The sequence below is a fragment of the Bombus bifarius genome, unplaced genomic scaffold (assembly GCF_011952205.1).
Source record: "Bombus bifarius isolate JDL3187 unplaced genomic scaffold, Bbif_JDL3187 scf7180000008037, whole genome shotgun sequence".
Taxonomy (NCBI): Eukaryota; Metazoa; Arthropoda; class Insecta; order Hymenoptera; family Apidae; genus Bombus; species Bombus bifarius.
Genome location: NW_022884407.1, coordinates 101,769 through 125,657, shown reverse-complemented (window position 1 = coordinate 125,657; position 23,889 = coordinate 101,769). Strand labels below are relative to the sequence as shown.

The 23,889-nt window shown below is 35.5% G+C and overlaps 1 protein-coding gene across 3 annotated transcripts in view; it reads left to right on the top strand.

Moving 5' to 3' along the window:
• LOC117207541 (lachesin-like) overlaps positions 1-23,444 on the top strand; it is a 548,209-nt gene extending 524,765 nt beyond the window's left edge. For all 3 annotated transcript variants that reach the window (XM_033447848.1, XM_033447850.1, XM_033447851.1), the window contains 2 exons: positions 5,306-5,476; positions 22,933-23,444. In XM_033447848.1, the coding sequence (XP_033303739.1) occupies positions 5,306-5,476; positions 22,933-23,291 (530 nt within the window). In that variant the 3' untranslated portion in view covers positions 23,292-23,444. The remainder of the gene's footprint in view (positions 1-5,305; positions 5,477-22,932) is intronic.
• Positions 23,445-23,889: the final 445 nt, after the last annotated feature.

The window sequence follows — 23,889 nt, the reverse complement described above, 5'->3', positions numbered from 1 at the left end:
TGTAGTTAGTCTATAACAGTGGTTTTTAAGTTTCTTATACCCGAGGACTAGCGAAAACAGAAGGATCATTTCAGAAACCACAGTGTAGAGATGAAAACCTTTATTTGTATAATAGTATTTTAATTATTTACTTTTAAATATAATGTTATGCAATGAGAACTTCTTAAAATAACCAGAAACCAAGCAATTGAAAAAGTGCTAATAAAGGAATTGAAAATTGAAACAGAATATAATAAAATTGAAATTTTTAGAGGATGTTTGATTGGAATAGAACTAGTGCGAAAGCTAATGTTACTTTTTTACAAGAATATTTGATAACCGTGGTTAGAGTGTTGTTTCTGAAAAACGAGGTGGTACATTGACATTTATTCTGCTTCCTTGTTTCGTTCTTACTAACGATAGGACTGAGAGACTATTTCTCACATAAATAGCTAGAAAATAAAACTAACAATTCAACAATTCTATGAGGCAGATATTTTTCTTCCGGCGATACCTGAAAATTCTGACAATGTTGCATTCTATGTATGGGCATTAAAGTAACGTCAGAAGACAGCTCGAACAAATTTTTTTAAGTGCGCAATAATTACGTGCACATGAAGAAAATTAAGTGCACATGAGAGATATCTTTCATGAAAGGCTTATTAATCCAGAGGTTACCTTTATGAGGATCCTCATTTTGAGGCTAATAATGGCAAAAGCTTTTAACTTATGCCCTTAAATGTTAACTTATTATATTAAATATGAATTTCGTGTTGACATCTACAGTAGTCAAAATCTTGAAATAGTGATAACATTCCCTGTATCTCCTTCTTGTATGCGACCATCTAAAGAGTCAGCCTCTTTCTAAGCGCGTCCGTCTGATTTCTTACTATAAAAATACTTTTGCGCAAAAACATTGAAGAAGGATATTAAGTTCACTGAAAGGATTAGATACGTTCGACATATATACAAGCGCAGCTCACCATCCAGCAAAGGTTCTATTAAAACAGATTATCGCTCTCTTTGAAATTATTCTACTTGCTTCCTCAGTTGAGAGAAGCGCGAAGGAGCCTCCACTTTCGATAGCCACCTCAGCGCCCTTCCGCGTGCAGAAGGAGACATTGGTGTCGCGAATCCACGGTGTCACATAGTGTCGCAACAACCTTAATCCTTTGCTCTGCGATTTAAGTTCCGATGGCGCGTGCTATAAACGAGGTCGGTCACACGTCGAGCCATTTCACGGTTCGGCTAAGCGTTCGAAGTTATGACAATCGCACACGTCTTATGGCATATAAAAACACGTGTAAGGTGCAACTGGTTTAATTTTGTAAGATGTTTGACAAATAATTACAAGCGATTTATCGGTGAACAAGACGGGTTTATTATCTTGAGGTAAATAATAAATTAACAACATTTTATTTTATTTTGAATTACTAACGTTTCGAAAAAATTTACGGAAAATTGATAATCTTCGGTCGTACGATATCTTTTGAAGCATATTGATACGTGCAATGCAACATTACATCTTTTGCACTGCCACGTTGTTTCGCTATGTTTCTCGCGTCTCGTACAAACTTTACGCGCTCTTGATGACTTTGATTTCGATGGTGCTGGGTCAATGTGTTTGGAAAGATGACCGCAATGTTGCGCGTGTAGTCTCTGTGGCAAATCTCCGTTCGATAATCGTCCTCGTCCTTTATATTCTTGCAACGGTACATTTTTTCGTAATGATTCGACTATACCAATTCTATATTTAGCGTAACTATATTTTTTTCTACTATTCATTTTATTGAACAAAATGTAGGAGTTAAGAAGTGCAATACCAAACGCGTAAAAGAAAGGTTTTCGGCATCCTTCCGCATATTTTCTGATAACAGGGAAGCACACTAGCATTTGGTCTTGCCGATCAATTCCAATAATTCCTTTGTTGTATTCGATGACACGTTTTGGTTTTAAGGAAGGATTGAATTGATCTTTACTTGTTCAGTCATTTTTGCTGTTTCGTGTTTTGCAGAAATAATATAAATGTCTCGTTTATATTTCCATTTTAATGCCAGTGTTCCATTACAGTTCCTCATTCTACTTTCCCTGTTTTTTTAATTTTGCTTTAACAAAATCGTTTGGCATATTCTTTCTGTTCTGGCGTATTGTCACAATGGCATTAGTTTTACCGTTACGTAAAGTTAGAAGTAGTTTTGACGAAGAGTACCAATTATGTAAGTATAACGTATGTCCTTTGTGTAACACTGACTGTGATACCTCATTGACGACTGTCATTAGATGCACTGTCATTAGAATTTATTTTATCACTACCTGTGTATATTTTAAAGTCAGAACAATAACCCGATTCTGACTCACGTAATTTAGAAAAGTGAATGCTGAATTTCGCCCTTTTCGATGGATTAAGTTGCTTATAAGCGTCTCTCATATTTCATTAGCGATTCGGTGATAGCAATGTCTTCCTCCATTATATACGCTTCTTTAAATTTTTTAAATCACATCGTTTCTCTAAATATTGGCGTTTCTATAACTTTAGTTTCTATAACTCTTGGACCAATTCATTTGGATTGTGATTTTTTTACCTGAGCCATTATAATAGATTTTTATTTCATTAAAATCTACAGGAAACCAAGTTTCGTCGATTCGTCTCTGTTACGATATTTTCCCAGACCATATTATCAAATATTATATTAAAAATATCCAATTCTGTTTTGTTTGCACCGAACTGATATAAAATTATTTTCTTCCTTCCAAATCCATTACTCCGATAGTTGATAATTAATGCGGTCTTGATCGTCGGTATCGTCTTCAATAACCAGTCGCTTACAACGTTTTCTTTTCGTGCAGTGATTAGTGGAAAAAAATAAAATATCGCTGCTGTCGCTGTCACTCCTAAAAATATCCAAAAAATCATTATTTGCAATGTCAGCACAATTCTCGTTGTCCTCGTCAACGCCAAAGTTCCTTTTTGAAGACATTTTTCAGAGATATTTTTTTGCTATGTTTAGAAAATTTATTTGAACGCGCAAATGTGGTCAAGAATAACGCGTAACTGAGACAAAAAGACATCGGCAAAATTAAAACAACGAGTCGGACCAGTGTTGTTTACGTTTGACCCAATTTTCTTACCACGAGTCTCATACGATATTTGCCTCGCTCTGAATCCTGGCTTTAAAGATATTCATTAAGAACACTGGATATTTCCGAACTAGTGATCTGTCCAGATAAATCAAGGCAATAAAGAGGTTCTTCCCTAAAGTGTTCATCTTCAGAATATCTCATGAAACAAAGTAAAGTAGCACGTTCACGTACGTCGCTTGATTTATCAAGTTGAATCACAAAATATGTCGATCTTTTTATTCCTTTAGCAATTTGCTTTTCGATATACTTGGCCATATCAATAATTCTCTGGATGATGTTATCCGAAATTGCTATAGCGTCAAGTTTTTGTGCAATTCGAGGACCCAAAATTTCTGCACCGATATCTAGAATGCAAAACTCTATCAATTTGCAATAGTAAACTGTTTCTTCACTTTCGAGATTTGAAGAGCAACTAGTCATCTTCTTCGTTTGAATTTTTTGACTTTTCATCTGGTTGTGTAATTTTTCAAAAGAATGCTGTGGTTTTCAATAAGCTCGCTATGCCTAACACGTTGACGAGTGAGTTTGCAACGTTTGTCGTAGCTTCTAGCTTCGTTCGATAAGATTTCAGAATATGTTACACACATGGAACTTGGCGATACTTGTTTTCTTCTTTCACGTGTTTTGAAGTGATACATTTTCGTTTCACTATTTTTTCTAAACTCTCTTTTGCTGTTTTCTCTCGCTAATTCGATTCTACTTTTTTAATTCTGCTCCATTTTCGATCTGTTTAGCTATTTTCTCATTCCCATTGCCATTCCTTTTTCCCTTTTTCCTATTCGCAGTCCGATTATTACGTCACAGCTTTATGTTTCAACTGATTGAAATCAGCCGAAATAATAAATTTCGCTCCTAAAACGCACTGTTCTTCTTCTCTTCACATGTTTTGAGTTCTAGATCTTGACAAAATTCAATAGCTTGTTACAATTATAAAATTGTACGTGCGTTATTGAGAAATTGGAAGCAGTATACAGGCGTCATTTTTTGGATAAAAGTATAGCCTCGTACCTTAAAATTTGTAAATCTATACACGGTCTGTAGAAAGATAAGAAAAATATACGGAATAACATTTTTGCATTTTCGGCTTAGTTTTCGAGAAAATTGAGTTTGACAATTTATCAAGTATACTTGAACATGGTTAATTCCAGACTGGACAGCACTAAATGATCGACAGGAGATCATTCTACGTACAAAGCGTTTTGTGAAAAAATGTTTTGATTACTTTGCTATTCTACATTTTCACACGTAGAATGATCTCCTGTCGATTATTTAGTGCTGCCCAGTCTGGAATAAGCCATGTTCAAGTATAGTTGATAAATGTTCAAACTCGATTTTCTCGGAAACCAAGCCAAAAAATGAAAAAACGTTATTTTACGTCTGTTTCTTATTTTTCCACGAGAAATCGCGTCATGCCCATTGCTGTGTGCTGTTCAGCCGGATCCTGTACGAGTCACACAAACTTTGGATCAGCTAGATTACATATATATGTAGTAAAGCTGGGTTAAAAACACGTGCAAGCGTACGAAAATCGCAAATCAACTAAATCTCTCGTCTTTATGCTGCTGTCACGTTGAAGACACAGGGACAGATGAAATTAAGAAATCGTTTCTTCGCGTCGTTCGAATGATTTCGTCCAGGTTTAAATGTTTCACGAGCAAGGTAAGACACATTCAGACTTTAGATATGGTGGCAGAGTTTATTATGTGAAATCAACAGAGTGACGGTTAAGAATGTTAGAACAGAGTGTGGAGAATTGATTTTGGGAAGGTTTATATACTATGGGTTTGGCTCTTATGGAGGGGGTGTCACGATGGTGTCGCCGGGCTGCAGGTCAGAGGTAGCCATGCTGTTACTGTCTTCTGATCCTGGGACACGGTCTACGTTGCTGTTTCGATGCCCTGCACGATGTTCGTTAGGCCCCCCCTGGTTTTTCTATTGCTAATTTATGGCTTCGTGACACTGCTAATGATTTCAGCACACCGTTTATTGAATACGCAAATTTATTTTCGCGAAACACTCGAAGATTATGTGTTACTATTCCATTTACTATTTTGCTAAACTCATTACACGTAAGCAATATTGCACATATCTCTATCGTTCTGTGTAATTTTATAAAAAGCGTATGTTCTGTTTGTATAAATAAGCATGTATGAAAAACAGTGTAATATTGTCGTTTCTTACGCAGGTGAAAAGCTGCTGCCCAGTGAAAAATATAAAATGTCAGAATACGCGTTGAACGATTACTCTTGGCAGATGAATCTTACTGTCAATTCTCTGGAAAAAAGGGACTTTGGAGAATACGTTTGCTCGTCCGTAAACGCTCTTGGAAAAGCTGATGGTATCGTTCATTTACAAGGTAAATTTTCACAGAATATGACATACATAAATATAGCGAAACAAGTTAAAAGTTGATGGTTTCTGTGATTTAAAGGACAACAGCCGTAAAGTATTTTAATCTATTAGTAAAATGTATTAATTTATCTATGGAAAAACTTGTAAATATTTGATAAGAAAAGTGGAAAAGACTATACTGAAAGTGATGTTGAATCTACAGGATTAGTATAAGTTTCAATCGGTCGATTGAAAAAATCTATAGGATTAAAAATATTATACGATAAGATTGTAGAAAATAAAGAAGAATTCGAAATCAAGATATTTTCTTCAAGTTCAGCTCTTTATCCCAAAAGATTATACGTGTTAAATATTACCATAATTTAGATATAGGCGATAAATAATGTATCTACATATTTCTATAAAATACCAAGTTAAATACCGTTTTTAGTAAATTCTTAAAATACAATAAGAGTCAGATACCGTAAGTGTCACGTAGAAGACACAGGAAATCACGAAATTAACAGATCACCGGTGGTCTCCTCGCGTCGTAGTTCGAACGTTTCGCAAGCAAGGTAAACAATTCCGACCTTAGATATGATAGTAAAATTTATCGTACGAATTCAATAGAGTAGCGATTCACAGTGTTATGACAAAAGAGAGTCGAGTGCTGATTTGGGAGGGTTTTTATACTAAAGTTCTGTCCCTCTGGAGGGGTTATCGGCGGGTGTTTATCAGATGTGGCTATCCTGTTTCTATTTGGTTACTGTTTTGATGGCTGTGGCACGCAGAATGTTTTGTCTATTCTATTACTGTTTCTGAGCCTGTGACATAAGCGTCGATGTGTTACATCTCTGACAAAAAATTAATTTAAAGTTACCGTGCTTTAACACATAAAATACAATTCTAGCAAAATTTGTTGTCTTATTTTCCTTCAAATGGGACTTCGAATTCGAACGAGACTCACATAAGCAGAAGTTTCAAGTAATTAACATAGTATCAGCATTAGAATTAAGGAACATCTGGACTTAAAAATTCCATATCGTTAGATCGATTGTGACAATTCCATGATTCGATGGTCAATTGATTGTGAATATTGATTCTTGCCTCTTTAGAGATTTAATTAACTAGCATATTTTGGGGAAAAAATTTGAACAATTATACATACAACTATACAAACGAGACTTCGAAACGTCACGAAATTTACTCTGTCTGTCCCTAAACCGTTAAAGAGCGTTCAGCCGTTCAATACTTATTAATTAATTAAGTTAATATTTAACACGTTGACTGCCACGACACCCGTATTCGGGTGTCAGCAAAGTTTCTGGTCACGCCACGTAACCCATATTCGGGTGTCGCTTATTTGACTACTTGCGAAAGATCGTCGTAGGTATTTGAAAAGATATTCCACAATAGTAAATTGTTAATTAATAATTAATTGTAATAATAGTTGAATTGTTATAAAATAAAAATACGAAAACGGTTTATTAAAAAAATTATTTAGAATGTAAAACTTTAAAGCATTCTATACATAGCTGAGGTTGGTCGGGACAATTTGGACAATAAGTTGTTGTTTTCTTCAAATTCTTTTGTGCCTTTGTTCGGTCCATTCGACGTCTTTTATTTGCATAACATAGTTTGCATATGCGTCTAACGCTTCTTCCGGAATCATTTTTCCGAACGGAGATATTGTGCTGACTCCGTCAAATATAAGGATTTTTTGTATTTTCAGACAACCCTAATAATTTGGCAACTAATAATTGTCTAAATATTCTAATATTTATATTTTTTCTTGTTGCAATTTTGTAAACCGTCAAAGCGTGTACAACAGAAATTCCCAGAAAGAATTGAATGCCAAGTTTTCTGTACCATTTGATTCCTTTTCTAATTGTGGTGGAATAAGAAACCATTTGGTCGGAATAATCTATACCACACTTTCCTTCGTTATATTCGACAACAGCTAGTGGTTTTAATGTAGCGAACAAGCGAAACAAAAAATCATTCTTGAGACCACCACTTGAGCGATTCGCATTACTAAAATATCGATGGGAGCACCTAGCAGAGAACGCTTGGTACTGCTGTACGCGTGGCCTGACAGAGATTTCTTTGAAAACACGCGTGGCAGTCAACGTGTTAAGGTTCACAAGGCGTCTCTAGACGATGAATCAATAAATGTACACATATTGTATATTGTCAATACAATACAATGTCGAGAAGCTTATATATTGACAATAATATTGACAATAACATTAATCGTCCGAACGCCCATTTACTTATTATTAATAAACTTCTCGGATTTATGAGGAACAATGAATACTTATCTTCAGTAGCAATGAATACAGAAAATCTGAAAAATATTATTCAAATAGCAAATATCATTGTTAACCATATGCCAACTAAAAAAGCCATCAACTTTTAATTTATTGCTCTGGTTCAGAAACTGTCTCGTGTATACGAAAATCTATCATAAAATTATCTAGAAAAATTATCACGTTTTGCTTCATCGAACTGTGTAGGCGTTATGCAACACTATCGTACATTTGCATTACGTTCTCGTGACTGTTTGTGCACATTAGTTTACAGACAGCGTATACGAATTTTTCCACAAAGATCTCCCTACAAATTACATCTTACTTCCATTCAGAATAACAATATGAATATTAGTTGTAGGTGATTTTTCTATAATACCATACACAAACTTTCGTGTCCATATTGTAAGTATCATATTGTAATATCGGAATATATTAAAGGTGTAATTTTGTCCGATTAATTATAATTTATTAATAATGGATTGAAAATACAGATATTAGTTAGACAGAGAAACGATGTTTGATTAACAGGAAAACTAAATGCAACGCTCGTATTTACAACAAATAACTTGACAACTATTTGGTAACTCTCTCTCTCTCTCTCTCTCACTAGCAACTCTAACACTCGACAACACTCGCAACTCAATTCTAACGACTCTATGCTTCGACGTCTCGATCAACTCTGACCCTCGCCAATGTATTCCTGCTCGGTCCTGCACACACACACACACACACACACTTTTCGGCTCACATACTCTGGCCTCTCGATTGCCACTCCTTGAAATATGAAACCGTACCTCTGTTTTGACGCTGCTTATCCTTTCTCGCGTCACTGTTTCTAGGCGCTCTTGGATGTAAACAAACCACAAAAAGACGGCGTACACGGTGTTTTCTAATTTCAGCCGATCTCCAATCAAAGCTATTCTACGATATTACAATATAAAATATTAAAACATTTCATTAGCTCTGTAATGAGACATAACTGTCGTAATTATATTAGTAAAATTTCAAACTATTCATATGTACATAGAGAGTATAAAACATTTATTGCAAACATATATTTAGTAAACAATTAGTATACAGAACGAATAAGCATCTTAAGCATATAAGTGTTAAATGTAGTTATATGCCATTAAATGTAGGGGTTTGTTAATATAAAGGATAATTGATCGTTTAAATACTTTTGTGGTTTCTACGAAACATATTGCACTTGTAATTCCTTTTTATATTTTCAGATTTCTTTCAAACGCTCGACACAATTATAATAGTAGAGTTTCGTAACTAGAAGGTGGATGTTTGTAAAATTTATGTTAAAATGTGCAAAGTTCATGCAAAATATATACAAAAGCTGGGTAAAATATATGCAAAATTTATTAAAAATACTAATATGATAAAACATTGTACAACATTTTATATTTTAGATTAGATTTAGATTAGATTTAACTAAACCACATATTTTGGAAGAACTTTATAAGTTTGATATGAAAATATCCAATGCAATGAAAAATGATTGGATGTAATCTGAAAAAATACAGTTGAATATATAATAGAAAACATTATCATAAACATAATATATGATGCGTAGGAATCATTCCATAGTTTTTTTTTTTTTTTTATATTTCACATTCACAATTTGTCCAATTTGGACATTTGGTAGAATTTTTTTAGCTGTTTGATTATCATGTGGGTGGCTACCCCCAGCGAGGTACCATCTTCGTGTTTGTTAGGTTATACCCTTTATGAGAATTCCATAGTTGTTATTTATTATTTAGGGTAATTTACATTACGATATGTAACAATAACTGCTTTCATAGTTTTAACTAATCAGTTGGTACTTCTTATCGGACAAAATTAATTTATAAGCCGTGAATGTTCTCTTAACGTATCTGAGCTCTTACCGATATTGTGCTTCTATTTCGTTTCGATTTTCAACAAGTGAACCACTGAAGATGTTATTAAATTTGTATTTATTGTTATTAAATTAGTACAATATGTTGAATGCCACATTTATCTGGAGAACATGTTTATATTTTGTTGGAATACAACGATATCAATCGCATGCAGATAAGGTGATTGATCGTACGGATTCTTCCGTTCGTTGCCCAGCGCCATCCCCACTAGCGTGCGTTCGTGAGATGCACCACGGCAGTTAGCACGTGCATGCTTTTTCAAAAAACGCCGGAAGAAACGTGAGGATATGGATGGAACATTCTAGATGGGCACGTCGAGAAGCTACTAGAAGGTTCTGTGCCACATGTGATGCCACACAGACACCCACACAGGTCACACTCATTACTGCATAGAGAGTGGGGCTCTAAACCTTTTTAAGGGCCATGGGTCACTAAGCCAGTTAGTCTGTGAATAACTAGCCGACTGTCTACATTCCAGAACGCACATTTATAATTCGTGTAACAATTGTTTAATAAATATCACATTATATTATTTCAAACACAAACATTGTGTTTTCCACAGATTATTAATCTTAATCCCAAGATTAAATTCTAACATATTTTGTCGTACAAGATATTTTCGACAGAATCTACAACAAATTTCACTGATTCATTCAATGATAAAGTTTTTAAGTCTTAAAGTCTTAAAGTAACGATTTTAACGAAAAATGTTTCAAATAAAAGCTAGATGGTTTCGAGAGGGACATAATTTGACGCGATTTGTTTCTTTGTAGAAAGGTTCATAGAAGACATATGAAGGTCAAGTTTGTTTTCAAAAAGTATGTATTAAGGTACAATATCGAGAAAATCTACAGTTCGACAGTTATTTTAAATTTAAAAGTGAGATGTCTCAGATTTCTATATGAAGTAGACAATCGCACATTGCACTTTATGCTTTGTTGGACAGAATGTTTCGAAGAATCGGTCTATCAAAGAAAAGGACACAAGTTTCGTGTAAAAAAAGTGTAGCTGTACAGTTTCGTATAAAAAGAGAATACAGTTTATGTTTTTTAAGCGATTTGTGTATTTGTTATTATGGGTCAACCCTATGGATGACACAAGATCTTTTGTTTCTATCGAATGTTAAAAACTCTTTTCTAAGTACATATATCTACATGTACGTACAGGATGTTAATTTTAAATCGGCCATCCAAATTAGTTTCATTTTTTTTTTTTTTTAATTTTCGCTACGATTAAGGCAAGAAAGAGTGACTAAGAAGGTTTTTAATGGTTTCAAAGTGTATATCTAACGATGATAAAAACATTATGTGAAGGTCATCTTGACAGTATTTACAACATCATCAAAGTTTTCACTTAACTTTACTCTTTTTTTACTTAATTATTTACGGATTTGTTATTCTGTCCATGAAATGAAGAATTTGTTTAATCTTGAAATTTACTTTCCGTTATTTAAAATTTTCTTTTGTTTCCATATCTAGAACTTTTTCTAATTAGGAAATCTTTACCTTTCGCCTCGAAAAATTAAAATCCTTCTCGTTTTTAAAATTACTAAGCAACAATTGATAATCGTCGCACAAAGCGGCTATTGATAACTATACCGAGTACGATACATGTCACCGATTTCGATGGCAAATGGATTCAAATGTATTGTGGAAGTCAACATTGTGAGTATCTTTTTTCTGTACATACATATAACCATCACTCGTTAACTTTCGAGATATTCGCAAACAACTTTAGTTGAATCAAAGTTAGAATTACAGTACATTCTAGCGTAGGCAGCTGTATATTTTCAGCAAAGAGCAAAATTCAACCGATACAGTGCTCTTTGTAGAAAATGATAATTTATTTATAAATCACGATAAGGAATGAAAAGAACACGTATATTAATTTACATCTGCTTTTCGTTAATAAACGTATAAAAATTTTATTATGTTCCATTTAGAGTTCACTAGGTATATAGATACACTTTTGATTGCATTTTGGAGCGTACGAAAAAGAAATAGAAATAAAAGTTTTAAACGATTACAATATTTTGTACATGACCTTGCACTTAAAACGGCTGTAATTTGTCTTGGTATTCTGTCAACCAAATTTATGCTTACTTCTTGAGAGATTGGATACCTTTATTTTTCGCCTCTTTCCTTTCTAATTCTCGTGATTTATGGTGTTTGATCCTAGAGTGGTGACTTATCCAAGTTGTACCGACTGATAGTGACGGTGACAGGATCATCTGTCTGTTACGACAGTCTTGCCAATGATTTTCTTTGATACCACGGTGGCCGTGATCAGCCCCGAAGGTAAAGTCCCCCATCTTGGTGGTTTGGTGTTGGATTCGTGGCGATACTGGTTTATTGCCAACTGTTGGTCTGATGGGCCGATGAGGTTGCCAGGGGCAGACTTTGTGCCTCCCCAAGCATCGTCAGCGGATGAGATAGAAAGCGATATTCCTTTTGTCAATTTTTATATTCTGTGCCCTTTCTTGTCATTTCATATTTAAAATTTCCTTTATACGTGTATTGACTTATTCTGTCACTAATACGTCTCAATGATCCTACGCTATATTCTGTGGAACATCTCGAGGGCTGTGGGCTGCAGCATAACGGATCCGCCACCAAATTTTAGTTTCTTTTACACGTCGCTTCTGTAAAGATCTATGTTTGCTGATACAAAATCGCTGACGTTTATCTCAACAAAATTCTATTAACTGTAGATCTGTCTGACTACGTATTAGAACGTTTCCAATCATCTACTGCTCATATAGTATCGTATAAATAAGTTATCATTTTCAACAAATGCTCTACATTGATTCTATTCTGCTCCTTGCTGTATATAACCAAATCTAAACTTGTCTCATTGTCAATAATCATTTTTAATATCAAGTAGAAAAATTATAGAAATTACATGTTGGGTTAGATTGGTGCATATCAGTTGCTTTATCTGCATATTCGATAGCTTTAGTACTAATATATATGTCGCAGATGAAAGAACATCAGGGCCTTTCCTTTGGAATTTTTGGGAAAATCCCCAATACTTTAGTCTAGACTTTTTATTATAGCTAGACTTAAATAATAAAACTTAGAAGTAGTTGTTTATGATTTAATCCGATTAAGTTTGCCGGAGATTTATAACAGTAGGCTTGGGCTCGAAGTGACACATCCAGTCGCTAAACGTAGCCACGATCAGGGAATGGACGTTTGTACCTAACAGAGGTATGGCGGAGTTGTATAGCTCTCCTTAAAAATAGAGTTGACCCAAGGGGTACAGAGAGGTGCATAGAGAAGTACATGAGAGGAATCCCACATGGACTGTAGACAAGTAGGAGCAGTTCCACTTGGACTGTGGACAAGTATGTTCAGTTCCACTTGGACTATGGACAAGTAAGTTCAGTTCGACTTAGACTTTGGAAGAAAGCGCATTTGCTATCCCGTTGACCGGGTATTCGTTATTGAATCTAAGATTATTGTCATTAGCATCTCGAGTAGCTAATCGCCACGGTTACTTGTCAAATTCTGTAATAATCATATTTGTACCATTAAATATCATCTATTTTGTATAAGAACAATGGCTAATCCAAATGAAGATTCGTTAAACGTCCCTAACCCCAATGATAACTCGACATATATATTATATATAAATATACATGTCGGGTTAAGGTTGGAATTTTGGGCGTTTGATGAACCTTCACTCGAATTTACCATCGCGGTTATAGCTGATATTTATTGGTACAAATGCGGTTATTACAGGAGGCTACAAGTAATAGCAGCAATCGGATGGTCGAGATGTTGATGACAACGAATTCAGGTTCGATAACGAATCCACGGGCAACGGTATGACGAATGCGATGTGATACACGTATAACTCAACGTACAAGTAAAGCTTATCTGAATGAATTGACCTGCAGTCCAAGTGGAACTGTCCTTATATATTCTTCCCCCCACCTCTCGGGTCAACCTTTGTTTTTAGGGAGAGCTATATAATTATTCCATACCTCTGTCAGGTACACCTCCCTCCCGTGACCGTGGCTACGTTCAGTGACCCGTTATGTCACTTCGAGCCTAAGCCCATCGTCATAAAATCGGATTAGAACATTAAAACTATTTCTTAGTTTTATTACTTAAGCGTAGCTATAGTAAAAGTCTGGACTAGGGTATTGGGGTTTTTCCCAACATTCCAAAAGGGAAGCCCCGATGTCCTTTCATCTCCGACATACATATTATTTATTGTATATATATTAGCATATATCAGTATGGCTGACGGAGAGTCTTTGAAAAAAGAAAGTTGACTTGTCACGTAGAGAGATGCTTAATGAATGTGTGAAGGAGTTTTTGTGCAACTCCTTGGGGTAGGAAAAACTAGGAGAGATTGAGGGGCTGGTTTTGGCTCCGTCTTGTCCAGAGGTTGCAGCAGGTATTTTCGGTTCGAGGTTGTTCGTCTTTGAACAACGATTGTAAATGTGACTCTGGCTACGCGGTGGCTTGACATGGCAGAACATACGGTATGCTGACTCAGAAAATGGACAGAATACAACATATCACATACATCACATCATATCATATCATGTCGTATGATATATAGTACATGTACACAAATAAGTAGCAATAGTAAATAATTTTTAACGAATCAACTGATATTTGAAATGTTGGACTTTGTTCTGATCTTCACCTGGTAAAAATGTAATATATGTCGGGTTATCATTAGGATTTAAGGCGCGTAATGATTCTTCGTTTGAATTAGCCATTGTTCCACGAAACAGAGAATATATTTACGCGAATAAACAAGATTTTACAAAATATTATGAATAATGAGTTTAATAAATGATAAGACTAACAAACGATAAGTTTAACTAATAATTAGATTAAAGAATAATAAGTTTAACGAACAATAAGAGGAATGAATAATATGTCTTACGAATAATAAATTTAACGAATAATGAGATTAACGATTGATAGGTTTTACGAATAATGAATTTAATTAACGCTATTAACAATGTTTCCGGGGTTCAAACGAATCCACGGTCAACGGGATAATTTTTTACTATGCGTAGAATAATTTTAAACACAAAAATACGATTGCTGAGACACTCGGTAAATTGCTCGATGTATCATTTTCCAAGGCGATTACACGAATGAATATCTGATGAAAATCTTTTTCGCTATACGACTGCATTTGTTTGTTATATGCTCGCTGGAGACATCGAGAAGGTTCCAATCGTTGTTGCTAGGCAGTTTCTGTCAAAAGTTTGTTGTATACTCTTTGGAAACATCGAGAAAGATCCAAACGCCGTTACTAGGCAGTTTCTGTCTGGAGATTGATTCCTAATACAACGTGTGTCCCATTATATCGACATCTCTAAAGTACAATTCTATGTGATTTCTAGGGAGAACAATACAACCGATCCACACCTTGGTCAGGTAAAACGTTTATCCCGTGACCGTGGCTACGTTCGGCGACCAGTTGTCACCTCAAACCCACTTTCGCTTTCACAAATATCAAACAATTACAAATGACAATTGCTTAATTACAGTTATGATAAAATCTAGGCTAAAGCATTAGAAGGCTTCCTCAAAATTGCAAAGGGAAGGCTCCGGTTTTCCTTTCATCTCCGACATATATATAGCTGCTTTCATTGAAAAACGAAGGCCTGTTTAAAACGAATTGTTATATAATACACACAATACTAAACATAGAATAGGGAAAATTGTTCAGGATCTTGTCCATAATAATGTGCTTCAAGATCATAAAAATGGTTGAGTTGTACTCTTTATTGTGCATCATTACGCCGCAAAACCCTCACTATATCGTTACCCTACCTTCCATCTCTCCGACTTGTTTATTAGTTGTTGAAACCTTTTCACTTCGTTTTGTTTTATTATTATTCAAATGTGCGACTCGCTCAACTGGCCGGGATCAAATCACGGGGACAGGGATAATATTTGCTCCGGGTATGACGATGAAGACTGATGATATAAACCAAGCACTGTCACCATATCCTGTCAAAGATGGGAGATTAAAAAAGGCCAGATAAAATATATCACACCTACATAGTCACGTAAACATATGGAATTCGTACCACGATAAAAACGCGTGCAAATAGGAATGAGTTGCGAAAGAAACTTGCTTTTCAGCGACATTTCGGTATATTAGAAATTTCCTATATTTGAAGACATAAAGACCAAATTCTAAATCTATATTTTTGACAATCAGCCGATTCTTTAGACCGTTTCCCTGTTTTACGTGATGTTTTTGCTTTTTAATACACATACCTATCGCTGTATCTAAACAATTGCAACTTCTTTCGCACAGCGATGACATTTCGTTGCTTCGAAGCTGTCCGTACTACTCGTTATAAATAGGATTCGCACGAGACCTCGTCTCATAACGCCATTTCACTTCGAAGTAGAACGGATACTGAGGTTCTGCCTCATTCATGTCATGAGGTTCATGCCTGAGACATGCCTCGGAGGAACTCTTATCGTGTACGGCCCGCATGTCATCAACCCGTAATTATCTTCAAATTCGATCAACTCACTGCCATCTTCGCTTTCTAGCAGCTCTGTTCCATCCAAATAATCAGCCGCTGGTCGTTGGCTTGACGCACAACGTATTGCAGGATCGTTACGTATTATCGTCTTGATGGGATCAACAATGACTCTATACCATTCATTAACTGAATAGCATCTTTAATATTCAATTCGTCGTAACGAGTATTGTTGGCCAATAATATATATCGCATAAATTAACACTTCTAGTGCTACTCAAAGTAGTCAATAAGTGTAAGTATTTGTAACAAGTGTAGAAAATATAGTTTCTTCGATATATTTACACATTTAATAGCAAAAGATCAAGATTCGTCTAAAATATCGCATATTATAGAAAGGCAGAAATATAAAGAAGCATTAATAGAGACATGTCATAAAAGACGTTGTAAAATAAAGCGTGAAATGAACAACGATACAAAATCAACGAACATAATTGTAGTTTTGTTTAATTAAGAACAATTCGAAAACACTACAAACCATTTGAAAAATATTACATTCGCAAGTATTGTATGTAATTCTTTGCGAAGTCAAAAATATGACGATCAAACAGCTCAGAGAAAATATTAAGAAGAGATTGAAGGATTTCCGAAATATTATATTTGTCGGAGATGTAGGCACATCGTGCCTTTCTTTTGGAATTTTGGAAAGATCCCAATACTTTGATCTGGTTTATTTATTGTAGTTGTGCTTAAATGGTAGAACTTAGAAGTCGTGTTGTGATACGATCTGATTATATTTACCCAAGATTTGTGACAGTGGGCTTGGGGTAGAGGTGACACAACTGATCACCGCTCTACGCGGGTCTGCCTAGTAACGGCGCCTGAAATTTTGTCGATAACCCCGGTCAATACGCAATTGACAAATGTAATCATGTCAGTCTTTTATTCTTATGATCTCATTGGAGAGTTTACTCGTAACGTCAGGTCAGTCAGTTTGAAAGATACCGTGCGTCACAGCTAACGTCACTTTGAGTTTCAAAACATATTCAATTGTACAAAGAGTTATCCCGTTGACCGTGGATTCGTTTGAATTTAAAAACATTGTCTTTACTTTAAGAGTGTCTAATAAACACGTTAAATTGTTAAACCCTGTTAAATCAACACTTATACACATAATTGTAAATATAAACCTCAATGAATAACTACGATGGCTTGTCCTACTGAAGATACGCAACGCGCCCCTAAAACTAGCGCCAACCCGACAAATCCGACATATTTATAAATATTTATAAATACAGTGAAACTTTTGCAGGCAAAAGTAAATTGAACATATTTAGACACGATCTTGGATCATTAAAAAAAAATGGAAGATCTTAGAACTCACGGCGAGTTTACGAAGAAGGAAATAGAATCTCAGAATTTACAGAGTACAGTAAGAAGACAGTAATACTTCGATATTCCATTGTAATTGCATTATTGCAAATCATGGACGAATTATACAGAATCATCCACTTAACTCGGCACCTGCGCGTGCACGAGATCTTGGGAAATGGCAACGCTGGTCACACGCTAGTAAGCGCAAATTTGTCCTTTTAAGTGGATACGAGATATCTTCGCTCGAAATAGCTTCCAGTGTAACCTATGATCTGGATCAACGATGACGCAACTATCGATGAGATATCAAAGTAGGAAAAATGAGGTTTCTATATTTCTTACTTTACTGTTATAAGGTTGTTTTACAATCTGTACCGCTACAATTGGTATTGTTGGACTATTGATGATATTGCTGAAATAGTTATTTCTAGTAAGGTTGAAGTCATTAGAGGTTATCGCGGTTCTCATATGGTCTAGTTCTGATTCCAAAAGACCCTGTTTGCAAATATTAATCATGCGGTTGACAAATAAGAAAATGACCGAGTCCTTCTGGGTTGGTTGGTAGCGGGATGATGCATGAAAAGTACTTGTCAGTATCGGTGAGTTTCCTGCAAACTCGGTGACCGAGAGGATTGCCTGGTTCCTTGGCCAAAAGTACATCCAGGAAAGATCGTAGGTGGAGCTTAACTTCTATTCCCATAATAAACTTGACATTTGGATGGTGCAAGTTAAGGAAGTCGTGAAAATTCACCAGACTTTCATGGGGCCAAGTCACAAAGTTATCATCTACATATCTGGACCGGTTGGATGATTCGAGGGGATCTTCCTTGAAAATTCATTCCTCGAGATATTCTCCTCGGGAGAGAAAATAGGTAGAAGCGGGACAGTGCTGTATGAGGGGGAGAGCAGGTTGTTCGAAATATGGTCCTTGGTGATGACGATGGTATTGGAGAATGGCAAGTCGAGGAACAGCGTTGTGAATTATCAACTAGGTAGCAATCAGTCAGGCTGCAACTGGTCGATTGACGTCGCGAGCCTTGAACGCTATTAACGCCGAAGCTGAAAGTAGATTAAAGATGTCTATTAAGGTTGTGTTTAGTAGTTTAGTTGAACTATTTAGTATACACAGAAGAGTATGAACTGTACGTAATGGAGTTAAACTTAGGCGAGTGCGCGCGATGACTGTCCAGCTTACATTCTAACTGTCCGTCTATCTGTCACGGGGTGTGTTTTTGTCAATGTTTCCTGTGAAGTGAGAATTTATTCTATCCAATCCTGTAACTGTCGAACTGTCGTGGGTGTCTCTCATGTGGTGCATCTTGTGCGTACATGCTGGAGGGCGCGTAACGCAACGTCCTGGTCTAGTGTCGCGTTCTCATTGGGTGTTGAGGTTTATGATATTAAGGATTGAGGAGCACTTAGGGTGTCATTTAACCTCTTGACGGGGTCCGCATTGTAAATCTTACACCTTGCGAGGTGAGAATTTCCAACTTTCCAAAAGAGCAGAAGTATTGTTTGTGTCGTAAACTGAGGATCACCCAAAATCCCGAACAAAGAGAGACTGTCTGTCGAAACTGACCAGAATATCGTTAGGTTGGGTGCTAATGTTGCGGACTTTCTCTATGTGTGTTTAATATAGGCAGGGGACTTGCCTGTTAGGGGCAGGAGTAGGTTAATGGACTAGTAGTTGATGCAATCGTCGAAGCTCCTTGTAGCGTTTTTTGAATATTAGCTGCGACCAAGTAACGATCAGCTGCCGCGGAGAGCTCGTTATCCCTTTTGCTCGTTTACCTGGCCCCGTTGTAATCGGTGTGTGCTTTCGTATCAGCTTCCTGGATTGCAAATTCAACAACAAAGTTGTCTACATATGAATTTCATACGGCTTCTTGCTGTATCTCACTTACTTCCTTGTTTCTCATTCCTGCATCCAATAATCTGTAAAAGGTGATCGTTAACAAATTTTAAATTGTAACGCAAAAGAAGATATTCAAATCGTTAAGAATGAAAAATACCGTTCAAAGTTGCAAAAAAAAAGAAGAAAACGGAAATTAACATTCTACAAATTACTTTTCTGTCCGTGTTCTCGTTTATAATCTGTACAAACTCTGGTCCTATCAACAGCTCATAGATGAAGAATGTAGATGTATGATTGTGGTAGCAAACGTATATGTAACTAAAGTTGTCACTTTCCAAGTTCTCGCGCGTTCGAGTTTCGAGTTACGTGAATGATTCTGTATTTCATTGATGATAGACTATCTACGATGATAGACGGTCATATGTATATTAATATTTGAGAAAATACATCTTCACTCTAGTACAAAGAAAACGTGATCATACGAGATATTAATCTCACGCCTGGCCCTTATTATGCAAAAATGCGGATCTTACATAATGTTTGATTATGCAATATGGTAATATGAATTACATTTATGGTAATATGAATTACAATACCTTTCAAACGTAATCATCCGTGCCGTAATCATCAAATATTAGTGTCATCGAATATATACAAGATTATTAACCATTTGTATTTATAATATATAGTCAAAATTATACACTATGTTAAAAAATGATTTGTCACGATTACCATAGTGTTATTCTACGTCTCTGGAGCAGTAGAGATCTATGAAAAAAAGGTCACCGCAAAATTGGCTTTGGCCTCGAAATTCCAGGCGAAATTTCTCCACTGACCGTGCAGATAAAAAGTCTCAAAGGAAGCATGCGTCGAAACTCAACCATTCTCTTGGAAAAACGTGTTAAAATTTCATTAGTTTTCCAACTCATTTTATTTGTAACGTGGATACAGTCAAATGCAGGGAAAATAGTATTTATCGTCACACGTAGATACCCCAGATACGCCGTTATACAGAGTGTAGCTAAACTGGTGGTACAAGCCGAGAAGAGGAGAATCTAAATGAAAAAATAAATCGAAAATATAGAGCGATATATGTCCGTACAAATGATACATTTTCGACAAAATCGAATTTGAAATTCAAGTATGCTTGAATACGATTATTTCCGCACTGGATAAACGTAAATAATCAATAGCAGGTTGTTCTACGTGTGAAATTAAGTAAAAAACGTAGAATAAATTTTGTTCACAAGACGCTTCGTTTCTGAGAAAACTTTGTCATAGGCGTGTACAAGGCCAATTTTTTGCTAAACATGTTCGTACTCTACTTTTTTGAACATAAAGCGAAGCAATTTTATTCCATATTTTTCACGTGTTGTCGCATTTACACTAATCTCTTACTGATTGTTTGTTCGTACCTAGTTAATAATTAGCTAAATTCGAGTACACTTGATAAATTTTCAAACTCAATTTCTCCGCATGCAGACGTTGAGAATTTTTTGTTTTGAGAAAAAGATATATTACATGTCCTGTTAATAGGATATAATTAATTTGTCAGACCGCTCACACGTTACTGGCAATAACTAGAATCATCCATGTACGAACAGTAACCTATTTGGTAACCTATTGATTTCATAATCTGATAAAGACACAGACATTTATTTTTTTATGTTAACTTGTATTAATTTCCTACCTTTAAGTTATACAGGGTGGTTGGTAACTGGTGGTACAAGCGGAAAGGGGGTGATTCTACGCGAAAAAAGAAGTCGAAAATATAGAATAACAATATTTCGTTTCAGGCTTTGTTTTCGAGAAAATTGACTTTGAATTTTCGCTCGGTACGCGTGCACTTTACCACGTCTCGTTATAACGGATCTCACTGTAGATCGTTGTCTCGATGGAAAAATTAAAAAACAAAATTAAAGAGAATTTTTATTCTATATTTTCGACTTCTTTTTTCGCGTAGGATCACCCCCTTTCCGCTTGTACCACCAGTTACCAACCACCCTGTATACTCGTTTGTGTAGACAAAATTCAATGTACAATACCGAAAGCTTTTTATTGATATCTCAGAAACTAATAAATACCCGAAACTAAAATTTTATATCTGGGACCCATTCCCCTTTCCACCCTCGCGCTTATTTTAAAAAATGATTGATATACTGACAGTCGTTGAAAAAAAAACTGACTTGTGTTGGAATGATTCGATAACAAGCATTTTTAATCGATTTGACGTTCATTTAAGACAATCTTATTATATTTTAATACTTATTGTATTTTATACGCATAATGGTGTCGTTTTAAGATTCAAGGTCGTTGAGAGGTAGCCTTATGGTAACCAACACGTCTTATCGATTCGATTATTACTAAATTGTAGGTAATAGGAATGGAAAGAGAATGTGGGGTGGTATTTCAGATCACCTTAATATTTCAAAAAATTTTAATTGTAAAAGAGATAAAATCCATTCGTTTGATGTATAACGGATATAATGCATATAAGTCGTCTTTTTATCAATAAACAAATTATTTCATCAGATCGTTCGTGATAACTATGGAAAACTACTCTACCACTGCAGCCACTTCTGTTGTTGACAAATATGAGAAACCCTGTACGTTTTATTTGACAAAACATTTGCTCAATGCACCAACACTCGGCCACTAAGCTGCCCCGAAAGTCAGCAAAACGAGTGAGCGGCTGAGGCCGAGCAGAAAATTCCGTGTCCACTGATCTCCGATTCACTGACCTATCGAACTATGACTTGTAATCCAAGAGAAAACAGCTCTTCTTCGTGTACTATAATAACTCACCGCTTGGGAACCGTCTAACTTTGTTGCATTGATGATGAAAATGAAGTAAACGAAAGTATGGCATCCGACCCGTACCTACATCGGATGACGAAGCTCCACTGAAATTACCAAAAATTTATATATTTTTTGACTGTTATCACAAAGTTAAATAATTTTCAAGCAGCTAGTTCTTTTACACGCTACAAAGTCACTATGTCCTGGACTATTACTATTCAAGCGCCCAGAAGCGTGTAGCAACTCATCCAGCCTAAAGTGATTTCTGACCCGCGAGTTTTTTTTTTTTATTTTTACGCGCAAAAAGATTAGGTCGTAAATTTCGACTGCGGAAATCAAACACTATAGATACCTATTTATGGAAGTATGCCATAAAGTAAAATTATACCTTTGAAACCATATTAAGTTAACACGTTCACGCCGGCACTGCTATTTGTATTTCTCGTCATGGGAAGTGGGTAATATTAAGATGAAATAAAATAAATCCTACTTTCTTTCAATTAATATACGTTAAATTTCCATTATTTAAATTTTCAACTATATGGCAATTTTTTCTAGTTACTAAACGAACTACATTTTTGTTGGTATGCACCGTCCGATGGAACATTCAAATATGAGCCGTCGGTGGTACACGCCGGCGTGAACGCGTTAAATGCAGTTAACGAATATATATGTAATATGTAAATGCTGTAGACACACACATTTATACAACAGATCTAACCGTCATATATGTAATTAATTGTTCTTTTGGTCTAGAACTACATCTTGTTGCGAAAACAACTCCCAGTCCTTTTGTGAAAATCACCGATCAGAAACCATCGAGAAAGAAACCTATACTAAAAGGGAGAAAGAAGAACAGCAACAGCAACGGCAGAAGAATTCATATGGGCAGTTTCGACGATTTCGATTCCTCTGGAAACGACGACGATTTCAGTACTACACAGATCATGGGCGGTAGCACACTTCAGGAAGGCCACAGAACAGAAAAGCCATTGATATCACCATCGCTACCCCCACCTTGGGTGAATATAAACACAGCCAATTGTAGGCATCATTTAGTATCGATCACGCTATTCTTTCCGTTATTCATCTTAACTATGATATTTGTTCCTTAAAATATACATTCTTACGAAAAAAAAAGTTTGACAACGAAATTCATGCAGATAAGATTGGAAACGATTCGGAAATACTATAGAGAATAATAAATATATTTGATTCGTTCTTCGTAGCACGAGACTATGAAAACGTGCTTGTATTAAAATAAAAAATGTGGTATTGCTTTTTACGATTGGTACATGCGACGGAGAGAAAACAATTTATATAATAAGTATAATAAGTATAAAATTTTATTCATGTTACGTGACAACAATAATCCGACTTCGAACGATAGTACAATTTATGTTTATCCGAGCATTATAGCAAAAGAAACATAAGAACTGAATGAGTAAGTTCTATGACAAATTTTATTATTGATTCTTAGGAAAACTAATACTTTTAATATGACAATTTTATACTGAAAGGTACAAGAATTGAAACAATTACCTAGAATTCTGTATTGAAATTTTAAAAATTTTCTTCTTAACGATCCAAAAAATAACAATCATTAATTAAAAGAAAACTGTAAATTATTCGTGCTGTATCTTAATCTGGAATACTAATAAACATTTCTAACGCATAAAACATACAAAACGTTATGTAATAAATAATGGATAT